The sequence below is a fragment of the Amblyomma mixtum genome, chromosome 1, assembly GCF_055824585.1.
Source record: "Amblyomma mixtum isolate Tamu chromosome 1, ASM5582458v1, whole genome shotgun sequence".
Lineage (NCBI taxonomy): Eukaryota > Metazoa > Arthropoda > Arachnida > Ixodida > Ixodidae > Amblyomma > Amblyomma mixtum.
In genome coordinates this window covers 104,913,241-104,929,704 of record NC_143012.1, presented here as the reverse complement: position 1 = coordinate 104,929,704, position 16,464 = coordinate 104,913,241, and the positions used below count along the sequence as shown (strand labels likewise).

The window sequence follows — 16,464 nt, the reverse complement described above, 5'->3', positions numbered from 1 at the left end:
TGTCTTTCACGATATCTTCCCCGTGAAAGTGCAGGTCGCAAACTGAGCAAGAGCTGGTCAGCTCCTTATCCAACCTTGTTATAGCCCGTCGCCACCGTTGAAGCCGCACATCGTCAGCGGGCGGCTTAAAAAAATGTCTTTTTTCGGCCGAGGATTTCGTAGAATCGTAGCCACTTCGGCAACCAGTCACAAAGCAATGAGGCATGTTTTCTCACATTTAGGAACAGTCACAGGCTGACACGACATACACACACTTACGATGATCAACGATGATGAAATGCAGTCGGACAATATTTAGAAAACATGTTCCTGCCTTGAATTTGGAGCGGACAAGTCAAACTGCGTCGCACGGTCCGCCAAGCACGCAGGTCGATCGAGCGCACTGACGCTACACGTTGGACGCTACTGTGATAACTTGCAGCAGAAGCACACATCGGGGCACAAGCTGCGTCGACAGATCTCGCTGAGACTCACAGCGAAAGCGATCACTACGCAACACAGTTGAAGGCAACAACGAAACACCCAGCAGCCTGCGTTGACTTCGCACTGACCGGCACCGCCATCCCGCCGTCAGACCGGTCAAATGTAGGGTGCCTCGACGCGCGCGCCCTCTCCTCCGCGGAGGAGAGGGCGCGCGCATCGAGGCACCCTAGTGAAATGGCGACGAGCGCGCCCCCGCTCGGCGGTACAGCGAAGGGTGACACCCGCGGCACGGCCACCTCGATCGAGCGCGCGGCGGGGTTCTCCGGCCACTGTACTCCGGCCGTTCCGTTCGGACGGAGAGAGCGTAGTTGCACGGCCGCTCGATGCAAAGCGCACAGCGAGGTGCGGCCAGCCACGTCGCGCCGCCGGCCGACAATGGGCGAGCGCGTCCTCGCGGAGTTTACAGTCGCGGCCGCTATTTTCGGTGAGGGCGCCACTGTTCGGGGACAACTTTCCCCCGCCTTCCCGGCCTCCTCAAGCGCTGAAGCTCGCCTTGCTTCGTCGTGTCGTAGCACGTGCGCCTCATGCTGCTTATTTTTGCAGTGCTTTCTCTGGACTTTTTCGTGTGCGCGTGAATGACCACATTTGCCTCGATCGTCTCTGCAATGCTGGATTTGAAACTTTTTCTGTGCGCGTGAGTGAGAGCGTTTGACTCGTGTCTGCCGCATACGCTTTGGGGTGTTTGTGCCCGTGTGTGTGGCAGTCAGTGCCGTGTATGGGGCGCGATGCCGCGCAACTGCTGTGTGCCACTCTGCGCCACAAACGCAAGAAAGGACCCCACCGTGAAGTATCACGAGTTCCCCTGCGAGCCACAACGTCGAGAAGCGTGGCTAAAAAATATATCTCGCCAAGGACTTTCAGGGAAAAGAAGCAAGTGGGAGCCAAGCGACAGGTCTCTGGTATGTTCGCTCCATTTTAGAGAGAATGACTACAAAAAGAACACTAAGGTGAGGCTTCTGCTTCCAACTGCAGTCCCGACCGTGTTTGAAAAATATCCTCAATACATGCAAAAGGAGAATTTCGACCCGAGAAAACGCCAGCGCAGGAACTATACTGATAGCACAGTGGTTGGAGTAGGCCATGAAAGTGGCAACTCAGGAGAAAGCGCCAACGTCAGTGAAAGTCTTGTGCACTCTCCCAGCGACGAGATAGAAGCGCTCCATCCAGTGGCTGCCATAGAACCGTGCGGTTCTCCGGTTGATCAGGCCTGCCAAACTTCTTTGGACTTTGTGCATGTGTTGCAAGAGGCGAAGAAAGCGGAGAACCGGCTGAAAAGAAAGGCTGCGCATCAAGGCAACCAGCTACAGAAATTACAAACTGACGTCGACGACACAAAAGAGCGCCTCCAAGTCTACATAGACAGCAAAGAAATTCAGGCATTTCTACAGGTGTTGAAAGAGGCGGAAAAAGGAGACAAAGCTGCAGTGTTTATCCGCAACGAAGTTGCCAGTTTCAGTAAAAAAAAGCCTTCCTACAATGAAGAAATACTGCGGGAATGTATTTTATGGAAAGCGTGCTCTAACAAAGGGTACGAACACGTTCGAAGCAGAGGGCTTTTGAAGCTCCCATGTCGAGCAAAGCTCCAAAATTACGTAGGACATTCAACCGGGGAAGTTGGAGTGACTTCATTGATAAGAGAGAGGCTGCGTGTGGAGCACGAAGGGCTAGGTGTGGAGCAGGAAGCATACTGTTCGCTCATCGTCGATGAGATGTCTATTGCTCAAAAAGTTGTGTACTACCGACAGGTGGACAAGATATTTGGTCTTGTTGACATGGGCCCCGAGGATGAAGCAAGTACAGCCCCTCGAGTGGCAAACCGCTTGTTGTGCTTTGTTTTAAGAGGACTATCGACAGCCTATATCATACCGGTTGGCTATTTCTTCACGCGGTGCCTCAAGAACGACAAGCTCGCCACAATGACAATGGAAGTCATGAAGGCAGTCGAAGATGTGGGTTTTCGCGTACTAAGAATCGTCACCGACAACCACCAAACAAACGTGGCTCTTTTCAAAGGCCTCTCAGAAGATGGCTCGCTTGCGCATGCCGTGCCTCACCCTCTGCGGACAGGCCACCCACTGTTCTTGTCCTTTGACCCTAATCACCTTATAAAGAATCTTCGCACTAACCTTCTTGAGCGAGAAATGACAGATGGCGATTCACTCATCCAAGGTGGTTTCTACTTAAAGAAGCTCCTTGAAATTCAGTCACAGCTGCTGGTTAAGCCAGTCAGGTTCCTTACCCGTGCACACAAAGAACCCAACAACTTGGAAAAAATGAAAGTGTGCAGGGCCACTCAAATATTTTCTGAGCCAACAATAGTAACACTCCAGTTTCTTCAGGAGAACCCAAACTGTCATCCTGATGCAGGCCAATTCAAGGACAGCTCGGCCACAATCAGTTTCATGAGGATGATTGCGAAATGGTATGCCCTTCATGATATCGGTGCAGTGAAGGTACGGAGGGGAAAGCATGAGGAACCGTTCTTCGTCACAGATGATGAACGACTCTCCTGGCTGGAACTAGATTTCATTTGTTACCTTGAAGATCTCCAAATGAATGGCGGCCGATCGAAGCGAATGACCAAAGAGACCTACGAAGCGACGCTTCTCACAACAAGGTCAACGGTGGCATTGATTGAATATCTCCTTGACCACTTAAAGTAGGTTACTTTTCTTGGGCTCTACTTTTCGTTATTTACATCAATGTGTTATAGAATTAATTTTATTAATTGCAGCTTTCGCTACGTCTTGACACGCGGCCTAAACAGCGACCCTGTAGAATCGCTGTTTAGCTGCCTTCGACAGTTTAATGGCGGCAACGACAGAGTGGATGCCAGGACTGCAGTTTTTACAGCGGAGAAACTGCTAAAGGTACTGTTAAAAATTTTAAAAATATCTAAAATATATTTGACTCTTGTCACTTTTTTTTCAGGTTGGTATCCTTCAAGCCGCAAAAAGTGGCAATACACCCACTTGTTTTGAAATGAAGGCACCTCTGAGGCTGGAAATTCCGGATGCCGAAACATCTGCCCTGCCAGCTGCCGTTGAATTTGCTACCAGGGAATTGTCCAGTGAGCTCGGATTCTTAACGCTAAGCTCCGAGACAGACCTTGAGATAGCAGCAGTTGCTTTTCTGGCTGGCTACGTTGCGAGAGCATGCAAGGAAAAGGTATGAGCAGTTTTCTCTATGCGGACACAAACCGTGTAATTTGCCTAGTTTTAGTGGTCTTAATAGAAAACCTGTGCATTATGCTTCGTGTAGCATAACTGTTTATATGCACTCTTATGATATTTTGAGCCGGAGCATTTTTTGTCACTGCCAAGTTGTTGCTTTATGGGATTTTGGCACTGGTTTTCAGGTGACATGCGAGTCATGCAAGACCCTGCTGCAGGCACCAGAGCCGACCGGACCAGCTTACGGGCTAATCAAAAACATGGACAGTGGAGGCTTGATGTACCCTAAAATGGAAGCGGTCAAGATTTGCCAACTCACGTGCATCTTTGTTAACCGAGTAATGAAGCTTCCAGAGGTCAGGCGAAGCAGTAAGCTGTGCAAGTTCTTGATGTCAGTACTGCTTCCACACTTTACACGGTGCCCGCAACTCATCTGTGAAAGCAACGACCTTGCTCACACTGAGGAGCTTTGCAAGATATTTTTAAGCAAGTTGCTGCGACCTCTGATAACTAGCTGGGCTGGGAATGTTAATTCTACAGTGGAGCGACCTTTGAGGCTTTGTCACAAACCTCTCTCAAGGAAGGTTCTCCGTCTATGAATGATTCCTTCCTTTTTTTTATGTGACCGTGCAATAAAAGTGTCAAACTGCTGGTTGAAGTACTTTCTGGTTTTCTCGGCTGCAGTTGAGCTTAGAAATACTCCATAACTTCAGCTATTATGATTTTTTTTTTGCTCTAAATTGCAGTAACTTACATAGATGGGCTCTGTGTAGGGCTGTGTGTGTCCATCTCGTTCACCGTCCTTATCCGCTACAACTGGAAGTCTACATGGGTTCGCGAGAAGTGAATAAAAGCATATTAAAAGCTTCAGGCGCATTAAGGCAGCATCCTAAGGCAGAGCCGCTCGCCCGGTTGTCCATCGTCCAAGCAGCTTTCATGGATTAAGATCAGGCATCCAGTAGAAGGGAGATTCCCACCTGCTGCGGTGATTTGTGACATAATCGGCGCTTTCAATGACTGCTTAAAACTGTAGTCTCTAATGAGCAGCTAGAAAGCGCACTGTTTACGCCCTAAAACAGTGAGCAACGGGCGTACGAGGTAGCTGTCACGGCGGTTCCCTGCGAGCTGTTGTCCCCGAGCAGTGGCGCCGCGGCGGGCGCGCCGGGAACTAGGCCCGAGACGCCGTTTCTGTGCGACGTGGCGGGCCGCACCTCGCATTGCGCTTTGCATCGAGCGGCCGTGGTAGTTGCGAGGAGGGGCGTGGCCGCTCCTTTAGCCGCACCGCTGCGCGCGTTTCCGACTCCTCGCCTCCCCTGCTATGGCTTTGCACGAGGCGATTCGCGGCGCCTTAGACGTATTGCGTGAAGAGAAGTGGTGGAAAACCACGATGAAGAAAATCTACACAAGAACACCAATGCCTCCAGCGGCTAGGTAATTTTTTTATTACTAAGCTCCAGAGGCTGCGGCCGCATATTGCCAGAAGCGTGCAGTCATGATGCTATCGGAAACGAGAGCTCCCCGGAAAACAATCATATCTGCGGGATTGGGCGCTGCAGGTCAATGAAAGCATGAAAGTATGGAAAGGTATTAATTACTTCTTTATATAAGAAGTAATTAATGCCGCCACTGACAACGCAATAATAAAATTTCCAGTGAATTAACGTTTGTCCATGACGTACTAGCTCGGTCAGAACGCATTTACCAGTCACAAACGGCCTGGAAGGAAAATGGAAATTGTACTATTATGAAAATGGGGAGGCGATGTTGCACGCTGAGCTGTAAATTTTTATTTTATGTTCATTAGGTGAGCCCATCACGGTTCCTCTTGAGACCAAGAAGGACGCTGCCTTGAAGCGTTTGTTAGCTGCTCAACTATACAGTCTTCCACGGGAAACTTTGCTACGCCCACTTTTTGCAAGCATTTGCTTAAGGCATATTGCACTCAGGGTGTCGAACCGGAACCGAACCCGAACCCAAAACCGGAACCGAACCCGAATTTTCGCCCGGAACTGGAACCGAACCGAACCCATATTTTTTTCGCCATCTTGGAACTGAACCCGAACCGGAACGATTCAAAGGAACCGTTCCGAACCGGTTCGGGACCCGGTTCAGCCCCACTTTTTTGCATTCCGGCATACTTCTTGTTTTCGGACAAAATAAGATGATCTAGCACATAGATTTACCCACCCGTAGCTGTCTGCGCTGGGAAGTGCGAGAATGGTACCCAGTATAAGCGACAGCAAACTTACAGGAAGTCTGGTGCCTGGGAGGAAGCCTAATTGACGCTTCTGTAATGTACTACCGCCAATTCTAAAGACTTGTACGTCAGGTTTATGTGAAATATTCAGTTATTACTCCTCTCTTTCACATATTTGCGTCAATTTTTAATCAAATTGTTAGGACTGCTCTAACTCAATAAAGTACATAAACAACAAATTTTTGCTTGCGTGCTTTCTTCTATCAAACAATGCTTTAAACATTGGTGTACATGGAGCACCGCGTGGTGAAAATTAAGTCGCGTGAGGCGCAATAAAACGGCAATATAACTGCTGGTACTTCGTTCGTTGTAATTATAGCTCTTGAAGCCATGGCCGTCTCAAGTGCTATAGTGAGTCGAAACAACGTATCATCGTTTGTATTAGTTTTCCCGTACCTCACATGACGTAAAGTTCAACACACGTGACAGCCATCATTCGGTTGATGAAACCAAAACAGTATGGGAGAAAAAGTTATTTTCTAAATTATTTATTGGCAGTAGGCTAATGCCACACGGTCATCCATGTAATCTAATCTCTATGGAGTCATTTGAAAGGAGAAAACACGCAATAAAACTGGGTGTCTATAGACATTTTAACACGGATTGAGAATGCCTTCCTTTTCTTTGCGTCATTTCCCACAAATAGGTGAAATACTAGCGCGAGGACCCAACAACGTTGTGATATATGATGAAGCACCACACTCATGTGCTTCCTTCCTGATCATATAGGGTTATTAAACAGGACACTTGTCTTATCTAGTGGGGAAAGCAATCGTTGCACTCGCTGCAGTGCAAAGCCAAGTTGTACAACACCGCTACTTTTATTGCGAAAGCAATACTACTTGCACTTTCACGCCTTTGCCGCGGCCGTGACCAGCATTGACCTTCATTTGACCTTGATTGCATTAGATTGGATTAGATTGCATTGGATTAGATTGGATTGGACTGGACTGGATTGGATTAGATTACATTAGATTACATTGTATTAGAGTGAATTGGATTGGAGTGGATTGAATTGGATTAGATTGGATTGTATTTGATTGGATGGGATTGGATTGCATTGGATTGGATTGTATAACCGATGCATCACCACAAGTCTAACCACAAGCACCACCACCAGCTACACTACCAGCTGTACCATGGCGTAGGTACGGATATTGCTTTCGCAATTACCGGGCTTAACCAAGCTAAGCCACAGCGAATTTTTTATTTTCACCCATCTGTGATGTTCGAACAAATGCTCATTGCTTCCCCACTTAGAAAGACAAATCTCCTGTTTAATCATCCTGATGGAATTTGTAGGAAGATGGTGCAGGCCTTTATGATCAGGAAGGAAGCAGAAGAGCATGTTGCTTCACCATCCATCAATTTCGTAGATAAGGAGTCAGGCTTTCTTGGCAACTGCGTGAGGTCCAGGAGAGGGGAATGCCGTCTACTATGGAATATAGTATTGGAATTTCGTTGACAAGGATGTCATGACTCGACTATGATGCGCATGCGCAGTATTTTTTTGCGTTTTAATCTTTGCTCTTCTGTTTTTTGGATTGTTCACTGCGGCCTGCGCTTTCATATACTTTTCCTAGAATGAAATAACCAGTTGTTAGTCAGCGTCTGTGTCGTCTCCACTCTTTCTTTTGCCCTGTTTACTGCGCTGCTTAAGCATGAATCCTTACCAACAGCCCAGTTTTATGTTCTTGTAAACAAATCTTCGCATTTCTTTATTCAGTATACCGATGTGCAAGAAAAAAGAAAACGCATAGCATGGTTGACTGAAACCCATCTGCGCTCTATTTTTTTTTTGTCCTGAACCCGTTTGAACCCGTTTGAACCGGTTCGAGATGGTCCGAACCGGTTCGAACCGGAACGAAATGGCCCTCTGGAGCCGAACCCGGAACTGAACCCGAAAGGCGTGAACCCGAACCCGAACCGAACCCGAAAAAATGCCGGTTCGACACCCTGATTGCACTGTATTGAACTAAAAATCACTGTTTTTTCAAGCTTTCATTTTCTGTGCGAAGTTTCCGAATTTGGTTTACTTTTCCTGAAGAAGTGCACCCTTAACTGCTTTATTACATGGCGGTTCAAGCAAGCGGACGCGCGTCGCATCGGTTCCGCAGACTTTGACCAAATTCGACCGGACCAAATCATTCTCGCCACCGGATTTTCTTCGGAACGGAAAGATATCAAGTGCTGGATCTCCAGGATAGATATTTCAAGCGGTAGGACCAGTTTGCGGCTTTTTACCAGACTTGAAAGTTATAAAGCGGGCGCCGGCCCGCTAACCCTAATGGGCCACCCAGCTCGACATCGTGAGAGCATGGGCCGCTAACCTTGTCGACGACGCCGACGCCTAGCATCGACGCGGATTCAACGACGGACCATATGGTGGGGCCCAGCCAAGACAGCGATGTGCCATTACTATCACCAAACGTCCTTCTCAACGAATTCCAAGAGATGGATGAAGACGACTTCGGAGACGCCGACTTGGGAAGTGAGGACGAGATCCCGTCCGACTCCTCGTCGAAGCCAGCCGGGTACAACAACGATGCCAGCTGGGAGCTTGCACAATCCAAGCGCCAGAGAAAACTTCAAAGGCGAAAAGAACGCAAAGGAACGGGAACCGGCCCAGCCGCCAAACCTCACGATGGAAAATTACCGGGTGATGCGACCGGCTGCAACAAAAATGGATAAAGGGAGCAGAGCAGGCCTAGGCGAAGAATGACGCCACTCCCCAGAAGCGACTACAAGATCATTATTCGACCTAAGAAAGGACTCATGGTGAAGTCCCTCACCACCCACCAAGTAGCGCGCGCCATTGTCATGGCGTGCGGCCAGCAATGCAAGGACGAGGACCTACTTGTAAGGCTTCGCACCGGATCCAATATCATTATCGTTAGCACCCCGCACGAGCAAACGGCTCAGCTAGTGCGGCACAACACCCGTCTCAAATTCGACGGAAAGACTTATGATGTAAACGCTTACGTGGCGGCACCGGAAGACGTCCTGCGCGGCGTCATCCACGGTGCAGACCCAGGTACCCCTCCTGAAGAACTCAAAGCACACTTGCGAGTCAGAACTCAAGGAGTCACCATACTTCAGGCAAGGATGCTTGGAAAATCCAAGACGGCAGTGCTCACGTTCGACGGGCCAGTTTTTGCCGAAATTTGTCATTTATTACGGAGAAGTACCATGCTACCAGTACCGCCCCACTAGGCAAGTGTGTTACGTCTGCTTCCAGCAAGGACACCGTTCCGACGTGTGCCCCACACCGAATATTATTGTGTGCGGACTGTGCGGAGTTTCGAACCCGCCCGACGACCACGAGTGCGCGCCCAAGTGCATAATCTGTGGCGAGGCACACCGGACCGGATCCAAGGAGTGCCGAGAGAGATTGAAAAAAGCGCGGCCAAAACCCACAGGAGGAAGAGGACGGAGCGACCAACGCGGGCGACCACCCAAGCGATGGCTCAGCTGAGAGGGAGAGACATCGAGGAGCCGATCGAGGTCCAACTCCTTCGCGCCTCTACCACCAGCCGGCCCACAGGAGGGGGAGAAGCAAGAGAAAAATAAAAAGAAGAAGCCTTCCCAGACAAGCGGCAGCAAGGTGAGCTGGGCTTCTACCACTGCTTCCCACTCGGTAGGAAAGGGTAGTGACATAAACAACACAAACAATAAAGACAGTCGCGTCAAAGAACCGAAGGACGCGAACAGCGATGCGCTCAGACGCGAGCTAGAACTCGCTCGAATCAAACAAAACGAGCTCGAACGCAAAGTTGAGGAACTCACAAAAACACTGAAGGAACAACAGCGGGAACTCGACACGACTAGAGCCCTTCCAAAACGACAACCACAGGCATCGAACGAAGGAGACCTTGAAACACGAATGCAACAGATGATGCAGCAGATGATGCAGGATATGATGCAGCAAATCCAGTCGCAAATGCAACAGATGCAAGTACAATTCCAAGGGCAGATCTCAGAGATCAGAAGCGCTTTTAGAAAACAAAAACATACCGAAAACATTCGGGAAAGGGCGTACAACCGTCCAGCGCTAACAGCTTTCGCAAACGAACAAGGCAACAGCAGTAACGCGTAAACATGATCAGTACGTATCGGCAAGAACAAGAACACTTAGATATTTGGCAATGGAACTGCAGAGGCTACCGCAAAAAGCAGGCCCTCTTAAAACAATATATAAACACACAACTCACACCTCCTGATGTAATTGCGCTCCAAGAGACTGGAATCAAGCCGACCTTACAAGGGTATGAGGTTTACGAGAGTCAAAACGAAGGTAAAGCGGCCGTCCTAGTCAGCAAAACCATTACCGCCATCAGGCACGATACCATCGCCGACACCGACATTGAACACACGCTTGTTGAACTCATTCCGAAGCAGCGAAAGGGACGCAGCACGTTCTTACTGAACGCGTACAGCCCGCCGAGACAAAGAAAAGCCAAACTCTTCGAACTGTTTTATAGAGCGCACAAGCTGGCCAAAGAAAATGTACCCATCATCGTAGGAGATTTCAACGCCATGGACAGGAGTTGGGGATACCAGAAACAAGACATCAAGGGAAGAACATTAGTGGAAGTAGCGGAATACTTTGGCTGCAGTCTAATCACAGATCCTGCGACCCCCACGAGAATCGGGAATAGCGTGAGCACGGACACATGCCCGGACCTCACCATCGTAAGGAAGAGCAGGGAGTCACAGTGGGAAAACATGATGGAAAATCTAGGCAGCGATCACTTTATCCTCCGGACACGAATAGCATCCGACACCATAAGACGCCAGATTGGACAGGCGAAAATCACTGACTGGAACGCGTTTCGCGGGGCTTGCAACAAATCTCAAGGCGGTATCCAATCACTGGATAAATGGAGCGGCATGCTGAGAGAAATGCGACAACGATGCACAAAAAGTCTAAGGAGAACGACAGCAACGCCCGAAGTAGACGCCCACCTCCTCAGGCTATGGGAAGCGAGACGCAGTCTCACCAAAAGATGGCGGAAGCAAAAACACAACAGGAAACTAAACTAAAGATAGCAGAAATTACGGTAAAGGCGGAAGAATACGCGATGCAACTCGCGAAACAAAATTGGCAACAACTCAGCGACTCGCTTAGGGGAACTCTAGGCACAGCCAGAACCTGGAATCTCTTAAGAGCACTAATCGATCCGACCAAAATAAAATCAGAAAACAATAAACCCATCCACAGGTTCATCCACTCCTTCAAGGGATCAGACATCGCCCAACTGGAGAAGGCACGAGAAAAATGTTTTGGCGATCACAATCCCCCGCGATACCAAGGAACGTATCGAGGAGCCGAAAACGAGAAACTCGACCGCCCCATAACTGTGGAAGCTGCACAGGCAGCTGATCAAAACTGCAGCTTCTGTTACGGACCTTGAGAACATTCTGCTGGAAACAGATGCCTTAAATATCTGTGCAGGAGTAAGTACAAATCTTGATGAACAGCCGACGAAGTCGGAAGCTATTCATCACAAACACTTATGTTTTTTCGAAGCAGCTAATCTGTGCGCGTTGCTTGCGTTTTAGAAGACAGGTTCGAGCGAGGAAGAAAACGGCAGCACCTAAGAAGGGCCAGAAGCTGCAGAACTTGAAGAGGAAAGCTTTTCGAGCAACTGCCGCGCGGGAGAAAAACAGAGCGAGGTTGTGGCACTGAAAGCAGCGCTCTCAAAGCTTACAGATCAAGGAATTGAAACAGCACTGGTTGATCTCCCACCTTTGCAGCGCCTGGCATTCATGACAGCATTAAAGCAGCTGAAATCAGTCATCATGTGGCATGCGCTACAAGGCTGAGTGGTTGCTAAACTGCTTAATGCTGAGGATAGCCAGCCCACGAGCTTACAGGCTTATTTATGACATGAAGATGATGCCACTGCCCTCCACGAGCCGTCTAACTCAAGTCCTTAAAGGCATACCTTGCAAGTTTGGGTTCAACTCCATTTGTTTGGAAGCAATAGAAAAGCAGTTAGGTGGTAGAATGGGTGGCCAAGGATTTGGCACTCTGATATTAGATAAAATAAAATTGCGCCAGGCGTACAACTTCAGCAAGTCGACATATAAGATTGACGGCTTCGTCGATTACGGTGACATTTCAGAAGGAAGCACAGAGCTTGCGGATCATGCTCTAGTTCTTATGTTTGTGCCTGTGCTTGAAAAACTGGGTGCAACCTATTGTGACCTTTGCCACGAAAGGAGCTGCCCCTGGAAACATTCTGGCGCAGCTTGTGTTGGAAGCAGTTATCCAACTGCACAAGTATGGAGCGACTGTACTATCGGTGGTCAGCGATGGTGCTGGAAATAATCGTTCAATGTGGCAGCACATGGGAATCAGTGGCAACGTTGCATCCCCTTGTCACAAGATTCAGCATCCTTGTCAACCTGAGGGGAAGTACCTCCATTTTATGTGTGACATTCCTCACGTCGTCAAATGTGTGCGGAACCATCTGTTCAAGCACAGATGGCCAGGTATGCTTGAAGTAACCCACTTGAATTAATAATACGTCAGCTGATGTAGAGACACCAATTTTTTTCGATTGCTCTCTTTTTCTTCGGAATGGTGTGCAAGACACTAGTATACATGAGCCATACCATGGCATTCACCTACGCCAGCTCAATGATCTGTGATTGACTTTTTTTTTCTCCCATGCTGTTTGGTTTCGTTTGCAAAGCCGAACAAGCAGACGATTTGAGGTCACGTGAGTGATACAAATACCACGATATAATCGCTGATTATTTATTTTTTGCATTTCCAACTCTTGAGCAGGCTTGCGCAAAAGTTTATGTGAATTAATAGACGAAGGTAGCGACCATACTGCAGTTTTTCTATGCCTCGAGCTCAAAGCGTCGTTACGTCACAGCCTTCGTTCGGCTGTTCAAACGAAAACCGAAACAGCATCTTGTTAGCGCAATCCACGCGGCTGTCCATGTTTTCTAATGTGCAGCACAACATAACAAATAACACACGAATAAAATTTGGTGTCACTGCCCTTTTAAGGTAATGAGATGAAAATTTGTATTTTCGACTTTTTTTAAAACAATATACTTCCAGGCTGGAGACTACAGTATTGACTTCAGTCACTATCAACTGCTCTTCGAGACGGAGAAGAAGAAACATCTAAAGTGTTTCAAATGACAGTCTTGCGAGAACAAATAACTTGTTTATTGAACGGAATTAATAGACTGCGTGTGTTGTGTTGTGTTGGGTTTAGTGGCGCATAAGCATCTAAGGCTATCATGCGCCGAGCTCAAGGTGTATGAAAATTGATTTCTGTAGCATTTTACTAAAAAGCGAAAAAAATCGATGGTGTAAAGAGCCTAAAAATTGATTTGCTGCTACACTGTATTGCTGGAATAAAAATTTTGGAAATGTGAGAATTAAACCTTTAAAAGAAGGTCGAGTAACCTCAGTGGCAATCCTTGGCTGGGCAAGGATCCCGAGGCTCCCAACCATTCAAGTAAAAACCTCAGCATTCTTCTCGGGAATGAGAAGACGACTGAGGTGTACAAAAAGTGGAGCAAAGCTCTGAGCTAGAAATTAAAGTCTGTCGAGAAAACCTGCTTCTCTTAAAAAGCTAAAAACACACGATATGTTAACAATTGCATTGTCGCTTAAAATCAGTGCAGGGTGAAAAGGAATGCGTTCATTGTAAAATTGAGTGAAGTACTTTTTTCTTATTTTTTCAAGTTTCACACATGAGAATAAAATGTGATTAATTGTAAGTTCGTCTCCACATTTTTCGCACACTGGTTTTTCTTGTTTTGCAAGCAGGAAGCTGTGTGTAATGTGTGTGTGTCCGATTCGCAGACGGCATAAAATCACTTCGATAAAACGCTCCTGATGCCCGCAGGTCTTCCACTCACCAAGGACAGGCTTTACTAAATGTAGCTTGTTGTTAAGTTCGTTGTCCCAAGAGGCCTGCCATTTTCCTCTAAGTTTATTTTTTACTAGTTTCATGCAGTCGTTATAAGGTATATCTACTTGTTTTATTTGTACAATACTAGCACGTGCGGCACATGCATCAGCCCTTTCATTCCCCATGATTCCCACATGACTAGGGACCCAGCAGAACTTTATTACAAGTCTTTGTGTGTCTGCTTTAATTATGTTATGTATTATGTCTCCTATTATAGGCTGAACGGCATTTCTGGAGTTGAGTGCTGTAATTACGCTGAGTGAGTCGGTGTAGATGACATTATTTGGAATATTTTTCGTGATTATTTCTTTAACTGCCACAGCAATGGCATAACTTTCTGCTGTGAAAACTGATGCGCACTCAGGTAGCCTAACTATTTTTTCTTCTTTTTCATGTATTACTGCACTCCCAACATAGTGTGCGGTTTTAGAGCCATCTGTGTAAAATTCTGTGAAGTTGTCGTACTTTTCTTTTAATGCCAAGAACTCCTGCAATATATATTCTTGTGGACTTCGATTTTTGTGTATGTGGGTCAACGTAAGATCACATACTGAGGGAAAGATGAACCAAGGTGGCAGTGGGCGGGGTCTCGGGGCAATATTGGGCAGTGTGTCCAGTACACCTAATTCTTCACATATTTCTTCAAAACGGAGGAGTAGTGGTCTGATTGCTTGTGGTTTGTTGTTAAAGAGTTGTCTGGATTGGCATTTTGTAACTATGGGGTAGCACAGATGCTTTGGCAATGAACGTGTTTTTAGTACATATGCAGATGTCAGTATAGCTCTTCTATTTGTAAGGGAGGGTTCATTTGTTTCGACATAGAGACTGTTTATGGGGGATGTTCTGTAAGCGCCAGTTGAGAGACGTAAACCGGGGTTATGCACGGGGTCCAGTCGTTTTAGGTATGATGGTCTCGCTGACCCATACACGATGCACCCGTAATCTCATTTCATTTCATTTATTGATCCCTTAAAGGCCCGAAGGCATTACATAAGGGGGGGCATATATCTGTTTACAACGGCGATGATGGGAACATACATAACAATAAAAGAACAAACATATAAACAAACATAAAAGGGGTTGTAGTCATATCAGGGTTTCCCAGCAGGTTATACATCATTTATTAAAGATATGTCAAGCAATACTCGCTACAAAGAGCGCAGAAGTGATCAAGGTCTACGTGAGGTGAATTTTTATTTTCTCGCGGAATGTTTTGTGATCAGTGCATGCAGCGATGTCGTTAGGCAGTGAATTCCATAGTGCTATTGCGTTGGGGAAAAATGAGTTGTTGTAAGCAGACGTGTGGCCACTGATGCGTGCTATCGGGTTACCGTGACTAAGCCGGGAGGACGTTCGTAGTGGGGCGGTTAATAGAGCGTGCCGCGATCTTGTGTTATGATAAAATGCATGAAGTAAGCATAGGCGGGAAACGACGCGGCGTGATTCTAGTGTTGAGAGACGGAGGGTCTGCTTGAGGGCGGTGACACTGGCTTCTCTTGAGTAACATGAAGTTATGAACCGAGCTGCACGATTTTGGATTGATTCCAATTCGATGGTGAGATACGATTGCCATGGGTGCCAGATGGATGATGCATACTCTAATTTTGGCCGCACAAATGTTTCATACGCGAGTTGTTTTATGTTAGGTGATGCAGATTTCAGATTTCTTCTCAGGTAGCCAAGTGTGCGTGAAGTGTCGGAGCAAATGGTTCTAATGTGGGTGACCCAAGAAAGTGTTGATGTGAGATGTACACCTAGATATTTATAAGATTTTGCAACGGTTATAGGGACTGATGAAATGCTGTAAGTGTGATTCGTCAAGGTGTGTTTGTGAGTGAAGGACAACGATTTGCACTTAGTAAGATTTAAAGGCATCTGCCATTTTTCACACCATGATGCAATAATGTCAAGGTCCTGTTGCAAAGTGAGGTTATCGGTTGGGCTACTTATTGCATTATAGATGACACAATCATCCGCAAAGAGTCGCAATTTGCATTGAATATTAGAGGGCAGGTCATTGATGTATATTAAGAAGAGTAATGGTGATAACCCGGCCCCTTGGGGGACACCAGATGTTACATCTGTTAAGGGTGACTGGATGTTATTGGCGGATGTGAACTGCGAGCGTCCTTTTAGAAAATGTTCGAGCCAGCATATCAGATTAGCAGGAATTCCCAGGAACGAAAGTTTCGCAAGCAGATGGTTGTGAGGTACGCGATCAAATGCCTTCGAGAAGTCTAAGAAGATTGCATCTATTTGGAGGTTATCGTCTATGGCCTTAAGGATGTCTTGGGTGAACTCTGCCAGCTGGGTTTCACATGAAAATGATTTCCTGAAGCCATGCTGATGAGGATAAAAGAAATTAATTCAATCAAGGTGGGACATTAAGCTTGATGATATAATGTGCTCTAGAAGTTTTGAAGATATGCTAGTAAGGGATATTGGACGATAGTTAGCTGGGCATGCGCGATCACCTGTTTTGAAAATGGGAACAATTTGGGCTATCTTCCAATCGTCAGGAATGATTCCGGTGTCTAAAGATTGGGTAAATATTAGGTGTAGTATCTGGCTTGATAATGACAGAGTGTTTTTAAGTAGTTTACTG

The 16,464-nt window shown here is 47.0% G+C and overlaps 1 protein-coding gene across 1 annotated transcript; it reads left to right on the top strand.

The window, feature by feature from the left end:
• The first annotated feature begins 2,192 nt into the window (after positions 1 to 2,192).
• Positions 2,193 to 3,657, top strand: LOC149367410 (uncharacterized). The gene is made up of 3 exons (XM_089567342.1): positions 2,193 to 3,142; positions 3,218 to 3,353; positions 3,415 to 3,657. Exons 1-3 carry the CDS (start codon positions 2,193 to 2,195, stop codon positions 3,655 to 3,657), a joined length of 1,329 nt encoding a protein of 442 aa, XP_089423468.1.
• The last annotated feature ends 12,807 nt before the right edge of the window (positions 3,658 to 16,464 follow it).

What these genes read in the sequence shown, in the direction of transcription:
- LOC149367410 (XM_089567342.1), top strand. Translation starts at nt 2,193, where the DNA reads ATGTCTATTGCTCAAAAAGTTGTGTACTACCGACAGGTGGACAAGATA. An exon ending in TATCTCCTTGACCACTTAAA is followed by an intron (nt 3,143 to 3,217) that starts GTAGGTTACTTT and finishes TATTAATTGCAG; the next exon opens with CTTTCGCTACGTCTTGACAC. An exon ending in CAGCGGAGAAACTGCTAAAG is followed by an intron (nt 3,354 to 3,414) that starts GTACTGTTAAAA and finishes CTTTTTTTTCAG; the next exon opens with GTTGGTATCCTTCAAGCCGC.